The sequence below is a fragment of the Engraulis encrasicolus genome, chromosome 16 (genome assembly GCF_034702125.1).
Source record: "Engraulis encrasicolus isolate BLACKSEA-1 chromosome 16, IST_EnEncr_1.0, whole genome shotgun sequence".
Lineage (NCBI taxonomy): Eukaryota > Metazoa > Chordata > Actinopteri > Clupeiformes > Engraulidae > Engraulis > Engraulis encrasicolus.
In genome coordinates, this window is record NC_085872.1 from 9806094 (window position 1) to 9830437 (window position 24344).

The window sequence follows — 24344 nt, forward strand, 5'->3', positions numbered from 1 at the left end:
GAGTGAGTAGAGCAGAGGAGAGCGGAGGAGAGCAGAGCAGGAGAGCATGTCCTTTTCCAGTCTGGTCCAGTCTGGTCTGTTGAGTGACCTCATCTCAGAGTGCTCCCGTGCCAGAAGCACATATCTGATCATTACTGGGAGGCCTTTAAAACCTAATGCAAGAGGCGGGGCCAGGGGGTTCCCACATATCTCTAGATATCTTTGCTACACACACTGACACACTGTGTCTCTGTGTATATGAGAATGTGTATTACATTGGCAGATACTCACAGCCAGACACACAGACACATATGTGCACACACACACACACACACACACACACACACACACACACACACACACACACACACACACACACACACACACACACACACACACACACACACACACACACACACACACACACACGTGTGCGCGCGTGCACATACACACGCACACACACAAGCACACACACACACACACGCGCACACACACACACACACACACACGCACACACACACACACACACACACACACACACACACACACACACACACACACACACACACACACACACACACACACACACACACACACACACACACACACACACAATCCATAATGATATAAGCACACTGAGTATTAGTATTATGAGAAGTCTTTCTAGTTAGTATCTCAGGTAGCATTAAACACAAAAATATGAGAACCCGCACACACAGTCACCCTATATACTATGTAAAACGACACAGAAAGCATGGCTTTCACACAGTCCAGGTGAGATATGGTCTGGATGAGAATGGGTGTGGGTAGAAACAACAAGAGAGCACGACATTATTTGTCTTATATCTCTCATCACATGTAATGTCAAATAAGCTTAGTCTCTCCTAAGCTACCAGGTACAGCCTGGATGTCAACAGACCACAGAAGGTTAACAGGCAAAATTATACACTCCATCAATCATGTGTTCAGAAATAAATCATATAAATAAATAATGATGTCAACAAATGAAAGCATGGAATGGAACAGAACAGCTTTATATAACAGGTATATGTATACAGGCTATGTTTTACTAGGAGTGGTTCCTTTACCACTGCACATGGACACATGGCCTGAGAAATATTATATTACATATTTAATATACATTCTGATAGCCACCATGGCCAGTATCCCTGTTAAAAAGGCTTTGACACAGGAGTGATCAGAAGTCTTGGGCATTTGTTAACCCGTTAAGACACGGCGTTATAAATTTGCTGTTACCAGAATTGCAATGACCAAGTTGTAGTGCCCTTTGCTATGTCATAGTATTGTAGTACTATGGTAATTAACAATTCAATGACTATCACAGCGTGCCACTGGAGGTATGGCGTGCATTAAGGAGCTAAGAGGCATTAAGGAGCTCCTTGCTTTGCACTTAAAGGTGCACTGTGTAAGATTTTTAGTCGTTTATTTCCAGAATTCATGTTACCCATTCATTAATGTTACCTTTTTCATGAATACTTACCACCACCATCACATTTTAAGTATTCATTATGATTGGAAAAATAGCACTTTTCATACATGAAAAGGGGGATCTTCTCCGAGGTCCGCCATTTTGAATTTCCAGAAATAGCCATTTTTAGCTGCATGGGCCATACTAGAAAATATTAGTTTATTACTTGGTAAACTTTCATGAAAAGATCAAATTTGGCAATAGACAACACAGTTTCAATGAGCAGCTTAGTTGCAGTGAAAAGAAGGAAGGTCCGCACACTGTTGCTGCTCCAGGTTTATTAACACAACGTTTCGACCATGCAGTCTGGTCTTCGTCAGGTGTATCAACTCACTTTCTCTTCCCCTCACATCTCTTCCCCTCACATCTCTTCTCTTAAGCACAACTCACCTTTCCCCACCACAAGCCAGGAACCTGATGAAGACCAGACTGCATGGTCGAAACGTTGTGTTAATAAACCTGGAGCAGCAACAGTGTGCGGACCTTCCTTCTTTTCATGTTTAATCGTGTTTAAGTCCGGCACCTGTCCAATCTGGATGTGCGCGCTCTCCAAAACGCTACCAGCTTAGTTGCAGTACCTTTTTTGACCATTTCTTGCACACTGTACCTTTAAAGCACAAGTGACAAATACAGCAAAGCATACTTTGATAAAATATAGGAAACCAAAAATTCAAAGTTTGAAGAAATCTGGCCTAAAGGATATAGGCAGGCCCTTGAGGTCCTGTTGTTCACTGGCTGTGTTTGTGTGTGTTTGTATTGTGTGTCTGTACCGTGTTAGTATGTGCTTGTACTATTTATCCCATCAATCAACTGAAGGCGGTGGTTTATAGACATTCTACGTGGCTCCTTATATAAGTACATCTAGACACAGGGGTCACACACACACACACACACACACACACACACACACACACACACACACACACACACACACACACACACACACACACACACACACACACACACACACACACACAATTCTAACCCATCAACCACTATGACCACAGCTTTTGGTCGCCTCATTAGAAGTACCAGAGAAGTACCAAATGACGGCTGCTAATTTGCCCTCTGCATCTCCCCAGAGCCACTCAGACTGAGCCTGAAGAATGCTTGTTAATCTGGGATCCATCCCTCACACACGCACACGCACACACACACACACACACATGCAGAAATATAGTGTACACACACACATGCGCGTGCGCACACACACACACAATCACAACTGAAAGTGCCAATGCCAGTACCAGTGTTATTGCCAGCTATGACAGTGGCCAACGGATCGCTGGCCTGAGACCCAAACTCCAGCTCCGGCTCACTCTGGTCCCACTGCAATAATAATAATGATTAGCATGTGGCTCTGTGTGTTTGTCTGTAAGTGTGTGTGTGTGTGTGTGTGTGTGTGTGTGTGTGTGTGTGTGTGTGTGTGTGTGTGTGTGTGTGTGTGTGTGTGTGTGTGTGTGTGTGTGTGTGCGTGCGCGCATGCATATTTCTACATGTGTGTGTGTGTGTGTGTGTGTGTGTGTGTGTGTGTGTGTGTGTGTGTGTGTGTGTGTGTGTGTGTGCGCGCGCATGCATATTTCTACATGTGTGTGTATGTGTGTGTGTGTGTGCACGTAATGTATTTCTGTGTGTGTGTGTGTGTGTGTGTGTGTGTGTGTGTGTGTGTGTGTGTGTGTGTGTGTGTGTGTGTGTGTGTGTGTGTGTGTGTGTGTGTGTGTGTGTGTGTGTGTCTGCAATGTGTATTGTATGTCTGTATGACTGTGTGTGTGTATAGGGGAACCAACTTTTGTCAAAAACTTTTGTGGCTGCCTGACTGTGTCTGCTGCCAGAGCAGGGATGGCGATGCCGGTTCACAAAGAGGTGCCCTAACCTCCTGGACCCGGGCCGGGCCGGCTGGAGGCAAGTTTGCCTAAACGAGCGCCTCGTAAAACTGCAGCGATAATAATGGTAATGTGACACACGGGCCATCGCTGCTGCCAGCCTAAAATTCTGTTGATCAGGGCTGGACTGGGAGGAAATATAGGGCCCAGGCACTTTTGGTTTAAAGGGACCCCCCATAATTAGCAACATCCTCAGCCCCCAACCTCGGCCCCACACCTTTTTTTACATTTCTGAAAATAGGGGTCCTCAAGGGTGGGCCCACCTGAAATGCCCGCTATGCCATGTGGCCAGTCCAGCCCTGCTCTCGATCCCAGTCACATACTGATGGGTATAAATGTGGAATATGGAAACTGGAGGGCTAAGTCAGTGAGCCATTCTGGTATATATGCCGCCGGCGCCTACCCACACTCAATCCTGGGTTTTAATCAACTGTCCAATTCTACTGCTTTCCACATCACTGAGTATATAGTTCACATTATGCCTTGAGTGCAATTTTCATTTCCTTTAGCTAACTGATCATCAGTATAATGTGCAGATATTAATTTTCAAGCGGGCATCAAATGTCAGCTGCACACCCCAACGTCCACCAAGCCCACAACACCCAGCATCACCCAACCTCCTCCACCCAGCCCTTCCAGTAATACCCCAACGGCTCTATATAGAGAGAAACTTTTGAAATCTATAAAAAGAATGTATAGCCTAAGTTGTGTCCAGTCACCCAAGGTAGTGAGATAGTAAGTAAAAGAAAGTTCTAAAATTAACCAAAATTACTTTGAAATGGGAAGTTTCTACTTCATTTTCCAACACCACCACCATCATCTTCACCACCACCAGCATCATAATCATCATCATTATCATCATCACCATCATCATCATCATCATCATCAATACCACCATCACCAGCACCATCATCATCATCATCATCATCATCATCATCATCCAGCTATTCCAAGCAAGCCCTAATCCAAACCTATATTTTCATCATCGTCATCACCAATACCACCACCCCGATCATTGCTCTGCACAGTGATGACCCACCGAATGTATATATTCATTGTGATGACCTGATCCAAACAACCCCACCTTGACGTAACTGTTTTGAGTTTAAGTAGAGTAGAGTAGAGTAGAGAAACTTTATTGATCCCCAGGGGGAAATTCAGGTGTCAAGTAGCTACATAAAAACAAACACAGACACAGACACAGACACACACAGACACACACACACATGCCAAGAGGTTCCAGATCTGGGCCAGCTCTGGCATCTCAGGCAGTCCAATCCCCAATAATGATGTCCTTCTTAGTGTCCTTCTGTATACTGTTAAACAGTTGAATGGCCCAAGGGACAAAGGACCTCCTTAGCCTGTCTGTCCTGCAGGTGAAAGCACGGAGTCTGTGACTGAACAGACTCAGTTGGTTAGTGAAGGTGGCGTTAAGGGGGTGATGCTGATTGTCCATAATAGAGTCCAGTCTGCTCAGTGTTCTGCTCTCAGCTGTTGAGGTGAGTGACTGCAGCTCCATGCCCACCACTGACCCCGCCTTCCTCACCAGTCTGTCAAGGCGTGCAGCATCTCTCTTCCTAATGCTTCCACCCCAGCAAGTCACAGCGTAGAAGAGCACACTGGCCATGACAGACTGGTAGAACATAAGCAGAAGTTGGCTGCAGACATTGAAGGACCTCAGCCTTCTGAGGAAATAGAGCCTGCTTTGGCCTTTCCTGTAAAGTGCATCAGAATTTGTGGACCAGTCCAGCTTATTGTCAAGGTGCACTCCTAAGTACTTGTAAGTACAGACAGTCTCCACATTCTCTCCCCCAATAGAAACAGGCACCAAGGGCGGGGTGGAGCGCCTGAAATCGATCACCATTTCCTTGGTTTTGGTGGTGTTCAGGTGCAGCTGATTGTTTTGGCACCATCCTACAAAGTCATCCACCAATCCCCTGTACTCCTCTTCCTGACCGTCTCTTATACACCCCACAATTGCAGTGTCGTCTGAGAACTTCTGCATGTGGCATGTCCCAGAATTGTAGCTGAAGTCAGAGGTGTACAGGGTGAACAGCACGGGGGAGAGAACCGTTCCTTGTGGCGCTCCTGTGCTGCTAATCACTGTCTCCGATGTTATGTCACCCATCCTCACAAACTGGGGCCGCTCTGTGAGGTAATCAGTGATCCAGGTCACCAGGCTAGGCTGCACTCCAATCCGCACCAATTTCTCTCTCAGCAGCAGTGGTTGTATGGTGTTGAATGCGCTGGAGAAGTCAAAAAACATGATTCTCACAGCACAGCCACCCTTATCCAAGTGAGCATGTACCCTGTGAAGAAGATACAAGATAGCATCCTCCACTCCCACGTTCTCTTGGTAGGCGAACTGCAGAGGATCCAGTGCGTGGCGTACCTGGGGTTTGAGAAAGTTGCGCAGCAGCACTCGTTCAAAAGTTTTCATTAGGTGCGAGGTGAGGGCAACCGGTCTGTAATCATTAAGTTCTTTGGGGTGAGTTTTCTTTGGAACAGGTACCAGGCATGATGTTTTCCACAAGATAGGAACTTTGCCTTCTTGTAGACTCCTATTGAAAAGGTGATGAAGAGGCTCAGCTAATTCCTCAGCACATGTCTTTAGCAGTCTTGCACAGATGCCATCAGGGCCGGCCGCCTTTGACTTAAGTTTTTTCAGTGTCCCACTAACTTGATCAATGGTGATTGTCGGCTGTGGAAGTGCTGGGTTGGCGTAAGGGGGGAGTGGGAAAGGGGTGGGTGGTGGGTAAGTTGTTCCGAGACGCAGAAGTGAGGAGCAGGGGAGGGGGATAGATGTAGTGGGGATTTGTGAGCCTGCTGTGTCCATTGGTGGAGGTACTGCTGCATTGTTGATGATGGTGGGAGTGGTGACCATAGGCAGAGTAGGAGGGTGTGGGGATGAAGTGTCCCTGTTAGTGAAGCTGGGTGAAGTAGTAACGGGAGTGGGGGGTTTTGAGTGGGGGAGATGGGAGCCTGCTGAAGAGTGGTTGTCAAGTGTGGGCTGGGGGGATTCAGGGGCTATAGAGGTGACAAGAGAAATGCTTCCCTCTGTGCCAGAGTTTCCAAATCGGTTGTAAAAATGGTTTAAATCATTGGCCATTGATTTAAACCTCTGCCATACATTGATTCACCCTCTGCCATACATCTCTTCTTTCCACACCCAGTGATTTTTTTAATCCCCTGCCATGCCTCTTTAGCATTGTCCTTCATTTTAATTTCCACCTTCTTCCCATATGCCACCTTGGCCTCCTTCAGTCTGCTTTTGAGTTCTCGCTGTACACTCCTCAGTTCAGTCAAGTTTCCTTCCTTAAAAAGCTTCTTTTTCTTATTGAGGAGTTGCTTGACATCCCTGGTTACCCAGGGTTTGTTGTTGGGGTAGCAGCGAATCGTCTTTGTTGGTACAACAATGTCCATGCAGAAGTTTATGTAGTCAGTAGTACATGCTGTGGCCTCATCCAGGTCATCACTGCCCTGCAGTATACTCCAGTCAGTGGTCTCGAAACAGTCTCTTAGTGCCTCCTCAGTTTCTGGTGTCCATTCTCTGAAAGTGTGTGTGGTAACTGGTAGCCTTTGTACTTTTGGGATGTACAGAAGTTGGAAGTTGGTGAGGGTGGAGTTGAGGGTAACATGGTTAAAGTCCCCAGTGATGGCAAAGAAAGCCTCGGTATGCTGTGTTTGTAGCCTCGCAACAGTTGTGTGAATGACGTCACAGGCAGTCTCGGGCGCCGCTCTCGGGGGGACATAGACGCAGATTATTATACAGTGTGAAAATTCTCTTGGAGTGTAGTAAGGACGTACGCTGATGGCCAGTAGCTCCACATCTTTACTACACACTGTTTCCTTCACCGTTACATGTCCGGGATGACAAAACTTGTGATTGATGTACATAATCAGTCCACCTCCTTTCTTTTTCCCTGAAAGTGCATTGTCTCTGTCAAGTCTAACTACGCTGAAGCCCGGTATGTCAACATTAGAAGTAGGAGTGAGACTAGTTAGCCATGTTTCCGTGAAGCAAATTAGACTCGCTTCTCTAAACAGTTTTTGGTTTCTTACCAGGGCGGTCAGCTCGTCCGTTTTGTTGGTTAGCGAATTCACGTTTCCCATAATAATTGCTGGAACAGAGGGCTTATATCTCCATTTCTTCTCCCGTCGCTTGGCCTTGACTGCGACCCCTGCTCTGCATCCGCGAAAGCTGAAAACTTCTTTTGGAATGTCCACATGAACAGCGGCAGAATCAGCAAACTTCCGCAGATCCATCAGCTGGTTGCGCGAGTAAACAATGTTGCAGCGTCCATAGCAACGCACAGACTTCTCCATATCGGAATAAATAACTTCTTGTCCACGTTAAAAATAAAGAAAACGAATCAATAATAATATACAGAAAAACAACAACTAAACGCTAATCTAAGAACTGGAAAATAAGTAATAAAAAACAACACGAAAGACGACTAGAACAGACATAAAACAAGGAGCTACAAAACTTGCTGCCATTCTCGCTGGCGCATACGTCACGTATAAATATAATAACGTAACAAGTCATTATCATCATCATCATCACTAGGGCTGCACAGTCTATCAAAAATGTATCGAAATCGTGATATCAAGAGTGGCAATATGCGTATCGTGAAAATGAAATTATCGCGAACAAGTAAAACATTCCTCTGCAGTACAATCACTTGCTGAATATAAACAAATACGCAATACGCCATGACCAAAGCCACGCCCCCTACACAGACCGACAAATTAGTGATATGACAAGAAAAACACTCGGCTATATTTCTAAATACCGTTTAAATATCGTTATCGAGGTATTTCATGCTGTTATCGAGAATCGTTTTTTTTCTGATATCGTGCAGCCCTAATCACCACCACCATCATCATGGTCATCATAATCATCAGCATCTTTTCCATTGGTGATACAGTAGTGAAGACGGCCCAGAACATTTAGGCCCAGCAATATGCAGGACCTGATCCAAACGAAGGATCCAAGCCCACCTTGATGTGACGTGACTGCTTTGTGTTTAACAAGCTCACAGGCGGGGCTGAGGGTGCTAAAACTCCCATGTGCAGCTTTTAGTAACAAAAGGCCTCCTATGCAAATACCAGCCATAATTAAGCAATCTGGCAAAGGTACACTAAGCACAATTTTAATGGCCTCATAAAACCTCAGATGACCAGAAAATCAGCAACAATTAAACAAATGTTGAGAGAGAAAAAAAACACAACAGTCAAAAGATGCTTTTAACATCTTGCCGTGCTCTTTACAACCTGGTGTGTATGTGTGTGTGTGTGTGTGTGTGTGTGTGTGTGTGTGTGTGTGTGTGTGTGTGTGTGTGTGTGTGTGTGTGTGTGTGTGTGTGTGTGAGAGAGAGAGAATGAGCGTGAGACAGAGAGAGAAAGAAAGAGAGAGAGAGAACGAGCGAGAGAGAGAGAGAGAGAGAGAGAGAGAGAGAGAGAGAGAGAGATGAAGGGAGTTCGCACCAAAGTGTATGAGAAACAAGGGAAACAAAGGAGATAGAATAAGCGTAAACAGTATGTGTATAAGCTTATGGGTGGGTGTTGCATAATAATACACATTTATACTAAATAAAAAAGACGTAAATACTTATATTGATCTCTGATATGCAATCATCTAACAGCAGAGGTGGAACGTAACTAAGTATTTTTACTTCGTTACTGTACTTAAGTAGTTTTTTCTGGAATTTGTACTTACTTGAGTAAAAATAAAAATGCAGACTTTTACTTTTACTCAATTACATTTTTTGACAATTACTTGTACTTTCTACTCCTTACATTTCTAGGAGAAGACTTTGTTACTAGTTACATTTATCCTAGGTTTTCCTGTTGTGTTTCGTGGATATTTCAGTAGCCTCAGCTGCGGGCAGGGAGGCGGGACCAAGCCCCTCTTCCAAATTGACACCCAGACAGAAAATATACTTTTAAAAACATTAACAGGACTCCATAGTCATGTTCAAATAGAACCGAAAACCGTTGCAGACACTTTTTCCTATTGGATCAAGTAGGTAGACATGGAGAAAGACAGCCATTGCGTGAGTAGGCCTACTTGTACTTTTTAACTGAAAAGTACATTTAAAAGTTAGTACTTAGGACTTTTACTTAAGTACGTTTTTGGGAAACAACTTTTACTTTCACTTGAGTAATTTTTTCGCAGGGTACTTCTACTTTTACTTAAGTACACAACTTCAGTACTTCTTCCACCTCTGCCTAACAGTAACACAGCTGTAGTATTGGTTTCTCCTGTAGTGCACATAACTAGACATTTTCACCATTGCAATTTCCCATAGCTATTTCAGAAGTGCATTCAAACGTACAGTACTGGATATACACAATGGTACACATCAAGATACAAACACTATGAAGGGCTGTGGTGACATATCATGAACACACACACACACACACACACACACACACACACACACACACACACACACACACACACACACACACACACACACACACACACACACACACACACACACACACACACACACACAATGCTTGTCTACAGTATAGCATTGTGTTCCAGTTCCCTAAACAGTCTCACCCAGTGTCTGCATACTGTAGATACCAGAACAGCCCGAGGCAAAACTACTTAGTAGATCTATTGTAGGCTTATACAACACATTTTATGTACGTACTAGGGCTGGGCGGTAGACCGTTAAAAAAAACGGTTTTCACCTACACAAGGTTCACTTTTTGATGAGAGAAGGTTTCTTTTTTTATTATTCCAAAAAAGTGATTAAAATAGAAATGGAGATCAATTACAATTCAAGATTTATCTCATTTTTAAATTCAATATCAGCCTTTTCTTCAGAAACATTGAGATGTGGGGGAAAACTGCTGCTTATGAAAAAACACTGTGCAGAGAACCGTGATATTCATTTTCATCAAGAAAACCGTGATACGCATTTTTTCCAGAAACGCCAGCCCTAGTACGTGCATACAGTATATACATGTATATATTGGTTAAGAGTGCAAATCAACACAAGAACACATAAATCTACATGCTGTAAAGACATGGAAAGTGAAAGTAAACAAACAAACAACAACAACAACAACAACAACGACAGATTGTGCAATGCACTGTGCATTTCAAAATAAAGCCTACATTGCCAAATGTCAACTAAAAAGTAGCCCATAGTATATCAGCTGACTGTGCTCCATTCAAACCAGTGGCCAAGCACTGGAGGGAGAGCCCTCTCTGAGACTGGAGCAGCTCCAACGCTGCATAGCCTACTGCCTTTCATCGAGAGATAAATTGCACAGAGTACTGAGCAAACACAGCCTGTGTGTGGGTCTGTGTACACGTACAGTACATGTGTGAATATGGCAAATTACACAAAGAGCACCGGGCGCTATTTCTAGTCTCTTATGTGCCACCCTATAGGATACATACACAGACGGAGGCACAAAAGCGTTAAGCGTTAAACCAGACAAGGGCAAACAAGCCTCCAGTTATAACATATGGACTGCAACACTAAGCGAAATTGCTTCACACAGACCCAATCCCAATACCCCACTTTTTATGTACCTAGTAGAGCAAAATAAGCTCAAGGCACACAAGATTTAAAGCCATACAGCTGAGTAGAACATTCAGTATTCTTCTTTACAGTCGCAGTTTCCCAAACTTACAAAGCGGAGGAGCCTCGGGGTGACAATAAACATGCGTTGGCTGGTGTGGAGTTTTAAAACTCATAGATTACATTAGACTCCATTTCCTGTTACAGTTTACAGTTCCTGCACACAAAAAACATTCAAAGCTCTCTCTGTCTCTCTCTCTATCTCTCTTTGTCTCTCTCTCTTTGTCTCTCTCTCTTTGTCTCTCTCTCTCTCTCTCTCTTTCTCTCTCTCTCCACATTCAGCACTGGCCACGTGGACTGGACTGGCCCGTGTTGTGATGTTAGCATCTCCAGCATGGGTCTGTCTACCCGTAACAAGCACCCCCCCCCCTCTCTCTCCAAAGCCTGCAGCCTACTTAAGTATTGATGAGCACGTAAGTGATCCTCTTTTAAAATGTCTGCTTCCGATTTTCCTCTGTGCTGCACAGACTTCCTCTCTGCTCTCTCTGCTCTCTTTCTCGCCCTCTCTCACTATTTCTGTCTCTCTCTGTCTCTCTCTCTCTCTCTCTCTTTCTCTCTCTCTCTCTCTCTCTCTCTCTCTCTCTCTCTCTCTCTCTCTCTCTCTCTCCCTCCCTCCCTCTTGTACTCCCATTGCCATCAGATCACTGTCACTCCTGGCTGTCATTGTCATGGGGTCAACATCAGGACCGTATTAAAACCCCTTGCAAGGGTTTAGTTGTGTGCAGTGTGCACTTGAGTGCTGTGGAGAGCTGTGTCACAATGACAAAAGGAGTTGGTAGTTTCTCCTTTCTTCTCTCTTCTTATACCTCACTGGTGCCCCCTTTATAAATAGTAAGTTTGTGCCTTTGGTGCCCCCTCACTGCCCCTGGGCACTGTGCTGATGGCCCTTTAATCCGCCCCTGGTCAACACTGCAGAGCAGCGGTTCTCAACCTTGAAGAAACCCCCCCTTGAGCTCATCATAAGCCTCCTAACGACCGCTTGACCTCATAATAAGCCTGCCAACGGCCCCCTTAAGGCTGATGCATAGTCACGCGGTGCCGATTGCGGGGTAAAGCATAGACGTACTGTCAGCGGGGGGTATTGCCTCATAGTCGACCTACATGCGAATGCGTGCGAAAGGGCGTGGTGTTTTTTTTTCCCGCCGAAAATTCAAGAGTGGGGCAAGGGGGGAGGGAGGAGGAGATTTTAATGACGTCAATTCACCTCCGTGACAACAGGGGGCGAACTAACTCATTCAGTTGAGCCCAGTCCCTAGAATGAATCACAAAGCTAATCAGCTGGCTATGTAAAACGTAATATTCCACTAGTAGCCTACTTCTAAAAGTTGGGGCATAATTAGATGGTACAACATCAGTTTATTTTTGGTCAAGTACTACATGAGATTAAATGCAAGACAAACGCCATTTTAAAAGACAATAGACAGCATGAATGGCCATTCACACCTGGGGCCTAGTAGTAGCTAGCCAGCTAAATCAGTCATTACAAACTCAAAGCTAGTTGACTAGCCACCTGAAACGTAATTCTACCACTAACAAAGAGGCTTCTTGCTATTAATTTAAAAAGTTGTGGCGTAATTAGACATGAATGATAGCATACAAGATTCTCTCTTTATTCATGTTTTACAGTTCAGGTGGTTAAAATGCCAAACAAAAGCCGTTTTAAATACAATACATCTAATGGCCATATTAACAGCTAGCTTAGCAACTGTCAGCCAAAACCCATTCAAACTCTACAGGACATTAGCGAACCCTGTTTTAGAAGCTAGCTAGCCACACTACTTGTACTATATACTGTATCAACAAAGAGGCTTCTTGCTATTAATTTAAAAAGTTGTGGCGTAATTAGACATGGATGATAGCATACAAGAGTCTCTCTTTATTCATGTTTTACAGTTGAGGTGGTTAAATGAAACAAAAGCCATTTTTAAATACAATAGATAGCCTATCTAATTAACAGCTAGCTTAGCAACTGTCAGCCAAACCCATTCAAACTCTACAGGACATTAGCGAACCCTTTTTTAATGAGCTAGCTGCCACACTACAAAAGAACAAAGAGGCTTCTTTGCTACTACCACACTACAAACATATCATTTCCATGATGGCCTTTTATGGATATTTCTAATTGATTTTTTGGAAGTTGTACTACTGAAATAAAAAACAGTTTCTCTTCTCCCTGTCAAGTAAACTCCAGTGATTTCCTGCCAAGTCATCTGCATCGTGTTTTTCGTTTTCCTTCAAACCTCCGCGGTAGGGTAGAAGAATAGAACACAACTGACCTATCAGGGCTGAGTTCCCCCCGGACTGCCGTAAGCGCATTGACCAATCACCGTCTTCAAGCATAGCTCAGCTCACGGACATTTCAGCCTGGGAGAAACATGCGTGTACTGCAGCCAGGGGTCGTTTTGTCGCTGCACAGGGGGGCGCTGTGGCTCATTCTCTGTGCAGAACCCCCGCGAACGCGCGACTCTAAACCCCCCTTTATTATTACAAAATGAAACAGACTAATGTGCCCCCATGTGCAACTGAGCCCCAGCCACCCCCCCCCAACATATAAAACCCTCCTCTCCTCTCCTCTCCTCTCCTCTCCTCTCCTCTCCTCTCCTCTCCTCTCTTCTCCTCTCCTCTCTCCTCTCCTCTCTCCTCTCCTCTCCTCTCCCCTCCCCTCTCCTCCTCTCCTCTCCTCTCCTCTGATCTCCTCTCCTCCCCTCTCCTACCAGTCTCCACCTCCCTGCTGCACACTAGGACATTGTCCTACAAGTGTTTTCATTCAATATAACAAATACGCACACGCACGCACACACACACACACACACACACACACACACACACACGCCACATGTACACACATGCATACAAACACCCACCGTGGACGGACCCATCTGCATAAAGAGGCTACACCCTTGGTATGACCTGTGCAGGCCTGGGCTATACCATACAGTTCTGCCACACAGCACTGCAGTGGCTCTCCTGAACTGCTCTCACATCACCCCCATGCCTCCTGTGGTAGTGTGTGGTTAAAGCCTCTGTGTGTGGATGAGGCAAATTGAGAGGGAAAAAGGAAAACAGTCCTGAATGAAAGTGTAATTTCATTAAGTCAAGTGGCCCTCTCTCTCTCTCTCTCCTTCTCGCGGACAGGAAAGGATGGTGGGTTGGAACTGATGGGTATTAGCTTAGCCCAAGATGGATGTTGGGGCAGAGACACATGGCTGGATTTGTGTCTCGATCTGTAGAGTCAGTGCAGTGGTGTGTGTGTGTGTGTGTGTGTGTGTGTGTGTGTGTGTGTGTGTGTGTGTGTGTGTGTGTGTGTGTGTGTGTGTGTGTGTGTGTGTGTGTGTGTGTGTGTGTGTGTGTGTGTGGGAGAGAGAGAGAGAGAGGAGAGAGAGAGAGAGAGAGAGAGAGAGAGAGAGAGAGAGAGAGAGAGAGAGAGAGAGAGAGAGAGAGAGAGAGTGTGTGTGTGTGAGTGGGGGAGTGGGGGAGTGAGAGAGTGTTTGCAAGTGAGCTTGTGTGTGTGCACATGCGTGTGTGTGTGTGTGTGTGTGTGTGTGTGTGAGAGAGAGAGAGAGAGAGAGAGAGAGAGAGAGAGAGAGAGAGAGAGAGAGGGAGAGAGAGAGAGAGAGAGCGAACAAGAGAGAAAGAAAGAGAAAGAGAAATAGAAATAGAAAGAGAAAGAGAAAAGAGAAAGAGAAAGAGAAAGAGAGGGAGAAAGAGGGAGATAGAATGTGCGTGCATGCGCGTGTGTGTATGCGTGTGTGCGTGCCTGCATGTGTGCCTTACCCTTCATGGTAGTGCTGGTGGGCTCTGCGAAGAGGGGGATGAGGAGGAGGTATATGAGGTAGACGAAGGACAACCCATTGTACCGGAACAGGCATGCTGCAGGAGCAACAGACACAGAGGACAGGTTAGACTCTTCACACACAGGAAAAAAAACGTAATTAGTTAGACAAAAAAACATACAGTAAATCTTTACATCCCTTTCACATCTACGTATACCCTACAAAGTAGGGCCCGACCCTTATGTTTTTTTCAGGGCCGATACCGATACTGATATTTATGGAAATGGGAGACCGATAACCGATATATAGAAATATTGTTCATAATTAAAAATGTATTTAAATATAAATTATTATTATTATATATACACATATATTTAGTTATAATAATGAACTCTCATGGGGAGAGCAAAATAGATGATGCATTCAGAACGAAAAAGCTGCAAAATTGGTTGTGAAAGTTATACAAACTTATCAGTGAAAATTTATTGAAAGTATGGCCGATACCGATGGTGGGTATATCGGTGGGGCCGATATATCGGTCGGGCCTTACTACAAAGGCAAACTGGGGAGAAAAGAAAAGCCTTAGTATAAGGTTGTCTAACAATATGTCTAAAGCGGAAAACATTTGGCCCATAAGGCTTTTGTCACAAGATAAAGGAGATTTATCAATTTTGACAAAATATGTTGAGTTTAGACTGAAAATGGTCTTCATTCATAACTACTAGCAACTGTACTTTGCACTTTGTATGGCAGTATAGTAACAGTGAAACTTACACTGAAATACAGACTTTTACTCGTTCCCCTTACAATGATAAAGAACGATGCAAGATCTGTAGAAAAATAGATGTCTCTCAGTCACAATGCTCATATTTTGCTTGCATTTACATTATGAAATGAGTGTAACAACTGTTACATGTAGGCTAGTGCATACAACCTGTTCGCTACAAAATGTGACGAAGTTGAACCACCAGTTGAGTGCAAATGACCGGCCCTGCTAACAACAGGCTCAGTAATGGAATGTTGGGGTGGATACAGATTGTTTCGTTTTTTGGAATAAGCACCATTGCCAAAATCTTTATAAATGCAATTTCCGTGTCATACTGGTGAGCTTGTAATTCCAGGTATTCCAGGGTTGTGATCACTGGCACTGGGTATATCGTACATTTTTCTGGTATTACAGAGCAAATGCAATACATGGAGAAGCATAACCTTTTAAAAATAACATAAACTACTACATACTTGAGTAAAATGCAGACGAATAGGGTAATATTAAGTGCTGATATGTTGTTTTGGTGTAGGGGGTGCAGTGCCAGTGCATAGTGACTAGTGCTATAGAGTACCTTAGCCAACAAGCTGGCCGTTCTACTTTCACACAAATGCAGAGTCTAGATCAAATTAAGATAGGGCAAACAAATGCTCTCTGCTCTCTGCTGCACACTGTACTTGTGAACAAAGATGCTGTCTCAAATGGTTTACTGTGCTGTTCATTACCAACAAGCAATTCCTCAAACAACCCTTCCAAAAAAAATTAACTATAACCTCCAACTCTCCCCCTGGCATTGCTTGTTATGCTATTTATTAGCTATAGCCTACTAACGGTATAAATTCTGCAAAACTACCCTTCCAAAAAATACAACTCCAAATGAACACTTCAACGTCCAGTCATCAATACTGTGTGGACATGGCGTTATAAGGATTAGCCCCAGTCATCATGTCAGAGCTTTTAACGAGTGTGGCGGGCCAGATTAAATGTCTAAAGCGTACAACGGCCCAAGACCAAAATTAAAGCGCATGCAGGCCTATTCAGCGTGGTCTAACCACAAATGCTGCAGTGCATTTTCTCCGACAGGTGCTGAGAAAGACATCATAAATCATGAATGAAGTCCAGGAAAACATAATGCCTAACAAAGAAACACTATGAATATGGCAGGCTGCTTTTGTTGGATTCACAATGAAAAAAAGCTGAGCTGTGGGTCTCTACATAGGACTGTAGGTGTCACACCTTAGGCTTTTAGTGCAATATTGCCTTGCATTGGCGCTGATCCATTGCTCAAGTTGGATCAGCTATAGTGATATGTAGCCTACGTATCATTCAATTCTGAATTCTTTTTTTTTTTTTTGGTGACAGTGCAAATTTATGCCCCTTGTTCTGAACAAATTTCCTTTTTTGAAATGTACTTTTACAACTCTCATTTTTTTTATAATGTCACAGGATCAAGCCTGGGTGAAGCCAAAGAAAAACTATATTACAGTGATGTTCCCATAAAAGAAAAGTGCTGCAGAGAGAGAGAGAGAGAGAGAGAGAGAGAGACAGACAGAGCGAGAGACAAAGATAGAGAGAGACATAGGGAGAGAGAGAGAGAGAGAGACAGAGGGAGAGAGAGAGAGAGACAGACAGAGCGAGAGACAAAGAGAGAGAGAGACATAGAGAGAGAGAGAGAGAGAGAGGGAGAGAGGGGGAGAGAGACAGACAGAGCGAGAGGCAGAGCGAGAGACAAAGCGAGAGAGAGAGACATAGAGAGAGAGAGGGAGAGAGAGAGGGAGAGACAGAGACAGACAAAGCGAGAGAGAGAGACATAGAGAGAGAGAGGGAGACAGAGGGAGAGAGGGGGAGAGAGAGAGAGACATAGAGAGAGAGAGGGAGAGAGAGGGAGAGAGGGGGAGAGAGGGGGAGAGAGGGGGAGAGAGAGAGAGAGAGAGAGAGAGAGAGAGAGAGAGACAGAGGGAGAGAGGGGGAGAGAGGGGGAGAGAGAGAGAGAGACAGAGGGAGAGAGGGGGAGAGAGGGGGAGAGAGAGAGAGGGAGAGAGGGGGAGAGAGAGACAGAGGGAGAGAGGGGGAGAGAGAGAGAGGGAGAGAGGGGACGAAGAGAGAGAGGGAGAGAGGGGGAGAGAGAGAGAGGGAGAGAGGGGGAGAGAGAGAGACGTGGAGAGAGAGGGAGAGAGGGGGAGAGAGAGAGACGTGGAGAGAGAGATGTGGAGAGAGAGGGAGAGAGGGGGAGAGAGGGAGAGAGAGGGAGAGAGGGGGAGAGAGACAGAGGGAGAGAGGGGGAGAGAGAGAGAGGGAGAGAGGGGGAGAGAGAGAGAGAGACATAGAGAGAGAGAGAGAGAGAGGGAGACAGAGGGAGAGGGAGAGAGGGGGAGAGAGGGTGCCCTGAGAGAGTGTTAAAGCTGTATATACTGTATGGGGAGGAAATGTGACGCAGTGGGATGTGACAGTCAGAGCGATAGCACAGAATTAAGAGCCCTTTAACGAGTAAAACAGAAACCATTCAACATTTCTTTTATACAACACTGTCAGTGGCAGTGGCCTTATCGGAGCGGAAAAGGAACTGGATGAGGAGGAGGAGGAGGAGGAGGAGGAGGAGGAGGAGGAGGAGGAGGAGGAGGAGGAAGAGAGTATGCAAGTCCATGTATCTGTGTGTGTGTGTGTGTGTGTGTGTGTGTGTGTGTGTGTGTGTGTGTGTGTGTGTGTGTGTGTATGTTGTCTGTGTGTGTGTGTGTGTGTGTGTGTGTGTGTGTGTGTGTGTGTGTGTGTGTGTGTGTGTGTGTGTGTGTGTGTGTGCGTAAAGGGAGCAAATGCTGCGATGAGATTAGAGGTTGGTTTGCATGGAGGTCAGCAAGAATGGTAAGTGCTCAGGGTGTTTGTTCGATAGAGTTCACAGCAAGAAATGACTAACACTAATCCTTAGCAAAAGATAAGACAGGATAGGAGGGAAGCACACAACTAGGCTATGAGTTATATCATAAAAATGTTCTCCGCGACAGGAAGACATAGGGATGCAGAAGAGGAGTCAGAGAGAAAGAAAGAATGAAAGAGAGAGAAAGAGAGAGAGAGTGTGTGTGTGTGTGTGTGTGTGTGTGAGAGAGAGAGAGAGAGAGAGAGAGAGAGAGAGAGAGAGAGAGAGAGAGAGAGAGAGAGAGAGAGAGAGAGAGAGAGAGAGAGAGAGAGAGAGAGAGAGAGAGAGAGAGAGAGAGAGAGAGATACCCATGCCATATCCTGAGGGACAGTGAGAGTATACAATGAATTGTTGTGTGTGTGTGCTTAATGTTCTTAATGTTCTTCATTGACCGTAATCTTCTGTATGTTGATGTTCCCTGTACGCTTTGGCAACACTGACACTAACAGGCATGCCAATAAAGCATATTTGAATTTGAATTGAATTTGAATATGAGAGAGAGAGAGAGAGAGAGAGAGAGAGAGAGAGAGAGAGAGAGAGAGAGAGAGATGGAGAAGGAGAAGGAGAAGGAGAGGGAGGGAGAGCTGTTTATTTGTTTTCATGGCAGAACGTCCAGTAAAGGCTATCGCATTATGGACTTGCCCTTTCTAGCACTCTGATCCGGCACTTCCTCGGTGTCATCCTACACCACATCAACCCTGCTGCTGCTGCTGCTGCATCCCGCCTGCCCCGCCAGCACCTGACTTACACACAGGAGGGTCTCGAGGAAGAGCGAGCGAGGGCCACACACACACGCACACACACACACACACACGCACGCACGCACACACACACACACACACACACACACACACACACACACACACACACACACACACACACACACACACTCGTTGCAATGTATGACGAACAGGAAACCATTTTCTCCCCGTGCATCAGGCTCAATCTGGATTGCTTTAGTTTAGCTTACACATTCACACGGACACACTGACACACACACACACACACGCACAAGCACGCACGCACGCACACACACACACGTACGCACACACACACACAAGCACACACAAGCACGCACACACGGGGACACACACACACACACACACACACGCACACACACACACACACATACACACACACACACACACACAAGCACGCACACACACACACACACACACACACAAGCACGCACATGCATGCACACACGCACGCGCGCATGCACGCACGCACGGACGCAAGCAGGCAGGCACGCACACACACACACACACACACAAGCACACACACACACAAGCACACACACACACACAGGGCTCCTGTTGTGGCAGACAGAGACAATGAAAGAAATAATCCCTCCTGAAAGACATGTGAAAACATTTAGTGCCAGCCTTCCAGACTCTGGCTTGAATTAAAAAGAGAATTTAAATGGAAATATCTACTGTCAAGATGTTGGTATAGACCCAGGATCTATCTACGTGTATTATATACAGGTAAGCAGGGCTCAAAATGTATGTATTGTCATCATCAGCTAAAATGGCTAGATGTTAATCTCACTAGTCACACTCACACCCACTAATGGGTCAAAGTGGCTTGTAGGTTGGTCTTTTCTACCAGCCAAACTGATATTTCACCAGCATTTGGCCAGTTGGCTGGTGCTAATTTAGAGCCCTGCAGGTAAGTAACCAGTAGGGGTGGGCGGTAACCGCGGTATAATATCGTGTGCGGTATTTTTTCGTCAATGATAGAGATTTTGTCTCATACCGTCTACCGCAATAGCACATTGCGCCCTGTAGAGTTTGTTTTCAAATGATTTGAATGACAAGAATTCCCACATAGAAGATGAAACAATGTCTGACCAGTCATTTCCAAAAAATAAAATCCAAAAAAATTGTGTTTTGGTCATTTTGCCACAAAACGCTTAATTTTAACATTTTATACACAAATGTACAATACCGTGATATATACCGTGATATATACCGTGGCTAAAATTATACCGAGGTATACATTTTTGGCCATACCGCCCACCCCTAGTAACCAGAACAGCAAAAGCAGTATGAAAAGGCTATGCTATGCCCAATGTTATGTGATGGGATAGTGAATAAGAAATTCTCGATTGCCCTTGATGGACTGCTCAGGGTTAAGTCTGCGTTCAAATGCAGTGTTACGCACAATAACCACAGCAGGCGAGCTGCTCAGTGGAAAGTCTTCACACAGAAAGGTAATTAGTGGTCTAAAGCACAGTCAGAAACGCTCTTGCTGAGGATGTGGTTGTATATTTAATGGGTTCAACAGGGATTCGACGGGGACACAAAACGCTTTCAGACAAAAGCTGTGAACCTGCATGGTGGATTTATGTCTGTGAAAGGGATAGGATTACAGGCTTAACTAACGTCTACACAGTGTTGGTGGACTGGCATTGGCCTCAGGTGTTGCCTTGTCTTTTTTTGAAAAACAGCAATGATGTGAAAATGAAATGTGAAATGATGACTTGTCTGATCTGGGAAGATTTTTCACGCCTACAAAATTAACGTATGAGAGCATTGAGTACATGGATGAAAACCAAAACAGTAACACAAAACCAGCAACACGTTGACACGTTACACAACAAGGGTCACATTCCACATATGGATTGTGGATTGATGGGTAACAAAATGGATGCTTAGATAATTAACATCATTGCATGGGACATTTTCTGCCTAGTACACATCTCACCTGAGATAACTCCCCATCCCTACTCCAACACACATAGACACAGACACTCAGACACAGAAACACACATGCACGCACACACGCACGCACGCACATACTTCAAAGGTGTGCTATATGCTTTGTGCTACAGTATATGCTTTGTCAAACCTACATCAGTGTTGACAGTCTCACCTTCCCACACACATTCCTGTGTGTGTGTGTGTGTGTGTGTGTGTGTGTGTGTGTGTGTGTGTGTGTGTGTGTGTGTGTGTGTGTGTGTGTGTGTGTGTGTGTGTGTGTGTGTGTGTGTGTGTGTACATGCATGTGCGAGTGCATGCGCGTGTGCAGGCGCGTGTGTGTGTGTGTGTGTGTGTTTGGGTATCATCATCTGACTGACCTCTGCTTATCTGCACTTTTTCAAATAAAAAGCATGAAATATTAAAGCTGCGTTTACGATAATGGGCAGCCAGTTTGCCTTTTCCCCTCTGCTGTGCCATTATTAATTCATGCGGTTAAAACGACTTTTCCAGCCCTTAATGGGGATGAGAGTCTGCCACACATTCACTTTCTGAAGGGGAGAGGAGAGGAGGTGGGGGTGGGAGGTGGGAGGCTTGTGGTGGAGGCTTGGGTGGCGGGTGGGTTTGGGGTGTTAGGTGGCTGATGCCAACTGCCCGTTTGAGTGTATTTTACCCCCCACCCCCACTCTCGTCACTACCCGACACTATACTCCACACACGCACACACACACACACACACACACACACACACACACACACACACACACGCACACACACACACACACACACACACACACACACTCAGAGAGCCAAACTCATAGAATGCAACGCATCTCAACACATCACTGGAAGGCAGCAAACTGCTACAGTGAGCAGCACAGTCCAGACCAGTAGAGAAAGATTCAAGGATACAGAGAGAGAGAGAGAGAGAGAGAGAGAGAGAGAGAGAGAGAGAGAGAGAGAGAGAGAGAGAGAGAGAGCACGTGTCCAGATGTTTATGAGTATGGGTGTATGGGAGTTTGCACATCTGTGCATGACATGTGGTTGTTTGGATGTGTGTAGTTTGGTTTGCCCATGTCCCTCCCAATGATTATGAGAGTGGATATTGGCTGACTGACTTTGTATGTGTAGAAATCCACTTTGGTGATTGGGAATTACCTTCATTAATGTTATAAGCTCTCTCTCTCTCGCTCTATCTCTCTCTCTCTCTCTCTCTCACACACACACACACACACACACACACACACACACACACACACACACACACACACACACACACACACACACACACACACACTCTGCATCACAGCACAACCGAACGCTTTATAGTGGAAAAAAATCATGATCTGACTTGTAATACAACTTTTCCCTGTCGCCATGCTGTAATAATCAGTTATAGGATGGATGTTATGGGATGTTATAGCCTAGGTTGTCCTGTATTGCATGTTGATGTCAGTCTGTAAATGTCAGTCCTGTGAATGTCTATGTCCTTCATGGTACAGAGAGAGAAACGTAATTTCAATTTCCTTGTATGACCTGTGCATATGAAGAAACTGATGAAAGCTGACTTGACTTGACTTGAATCCGTTTTAGATCCATGTGCACCTATCAGAACTAAATAGCCGAGAAGAACCATAACCTCAAGACTTAACATGAATTGCGCTACTGCTCACATAGCAGCTATCTCAAATACTCTTGATAGCCTATTCAAATACTGTAATGTTACTGCAGACGTGGTGTAGGAATCATGGACTGAAAACTATTTCTTCTTATTTTTCCCATGCTATTGTTGGAATGTGCAATGACAAAGTTTCCCGGAATACAATAGGCCTACCAGTTTTTGAAAACAAACATCATTGAATACGAAGCAGGCTGTCGTCTGAATGTATGACTTTAGTCGGGGCTGATCATTCCAAGAGGTTTCAAAGTTTAGTAAGATGCGCAACACGCACCTGCAGCACTACAATTCAGTTTGACAGGGCAATGCTGTGGGGGGGCATGTTTACGCAGGGAATATGCAGTGGTTACCCCTAAAGCTTAGCCATCATTGCCGCTTGTTTCCTACAATACCAAATGTACAAAGATTATTGGACAGGTCACTGTAAACAAGCTCCATTAATTCCGTTATAACTTTTCAGGCGAGGCGTCATGGGATAAAAAGGAATGACTCTGCGACTTACCTGTTGTCAAGCAAACTGGCAAGAGTATCCTGAAGACCAATCCACAAACGACCTCCGAAGCCATCTTCTTGGCTTTCACAAATTCCAGTTAAAAGAATGAGAAGTTTTCAGATAGCAAAAGCTACCATTTCCTTCTGACTTCTCAGCTGCCGTCGCTGCCTTCCCGAATCCAAACGAGGCGACATAATTCGTCTCCAAGTTTCTCCCACGCTCCGGGGTAGTTCGCGCGTCTGGTTCGAGGTTTACATGTAAAACAAAATTAACTATTTTCGAATTAGGTACTGAAAGTAATCGAGCCACCGGGAGCATTTGTGTTTCCCCATGCCGCCCAAGTTACATTTCGAAACACTTGACGCTTCGTTTAAATATCATTTTTGCAGCGGAAAAAGGAGCCGCTTGCTGGTGCTCCGGACCCGGGCATGAAATACACTGAGGACCAGACGGCGGTAAACAAGTTACACATATGCGTCTTCTTACCGTTGGAAGGACACGTCTAGCACAAATTCAAAAAACTTTGTCATCAGAAATGTAGTTTTAAACTTGTTAATTGACCTAATTATTTCAAAATATCCGATTAATCATCAGCACCAACTAGCCTAAATAGCACACTATTTGACCTAAAGTGGTATAGGCTACATACATAGCACCTCTGACCCGACCCACCACACTATCATGTACTGTCACTTCCTCGCAAATCTCGGTCAAAACCACTGGAAAGACTATCCAGTAGCCTAACGGACAGATATCTCAGCCAGTTAGAGGTCAAGATAAAAGCGCCATGACATTACACTGTACCTCCCAAAATGACGAACCATCATGGGAGGGTCCAGTGACTAATTGTGTGAGATGGTATCTAGCCAAATGCATCCCGTGTGGAACTTCCAAGTGATTCCTTACGTAAAACAATGTTTGGTAAATGTAATGTTATAATATGTTAATAGGAATATGGCAGATTATAAAGATATTTGAAAATTCCTAGTAAAGAGAGACATGCTACTGCACAGTTAATGCAGTAATATTAAATCACAAAGAAATTGGTAGGCCTAGGCCT

General features: G+C 44.9%; 1 protein-coding gene across 3 annotated transcripts in view; it reads right to left on the minus strand.

Annotated features, from left to right (window-relative positions):
• LOC134465097 (piezo-type mechanosensitive ion channel component 2) overlaps positions 1–23998 on the minus strand; it is a 140598-nt gene extending 116600 nt beyond the window's left edge. For all 3 annotated transcript variants that reach the window (XM_063218542.1, XM_063218541.1, XM_063218540.1), the window contains exons 1-2: positions 23294–23998; positions 14736–14831 (exon numbers count right to left, since the gene is read on the minus strand). In XM_063218542.1, coding sequence (XP_063074612.1) covers positions 14736–14831; positions 23294–23357 — 160 coding nt within the window. In that variant the 5' untranslated portion in view covers positions 23358–23998. The remainder of the gene's footprint in view (positions 1–14735; positions 14832–23293) is intronic.
• Positions 23999–24344: the final 346 nt, after the last annotated feature.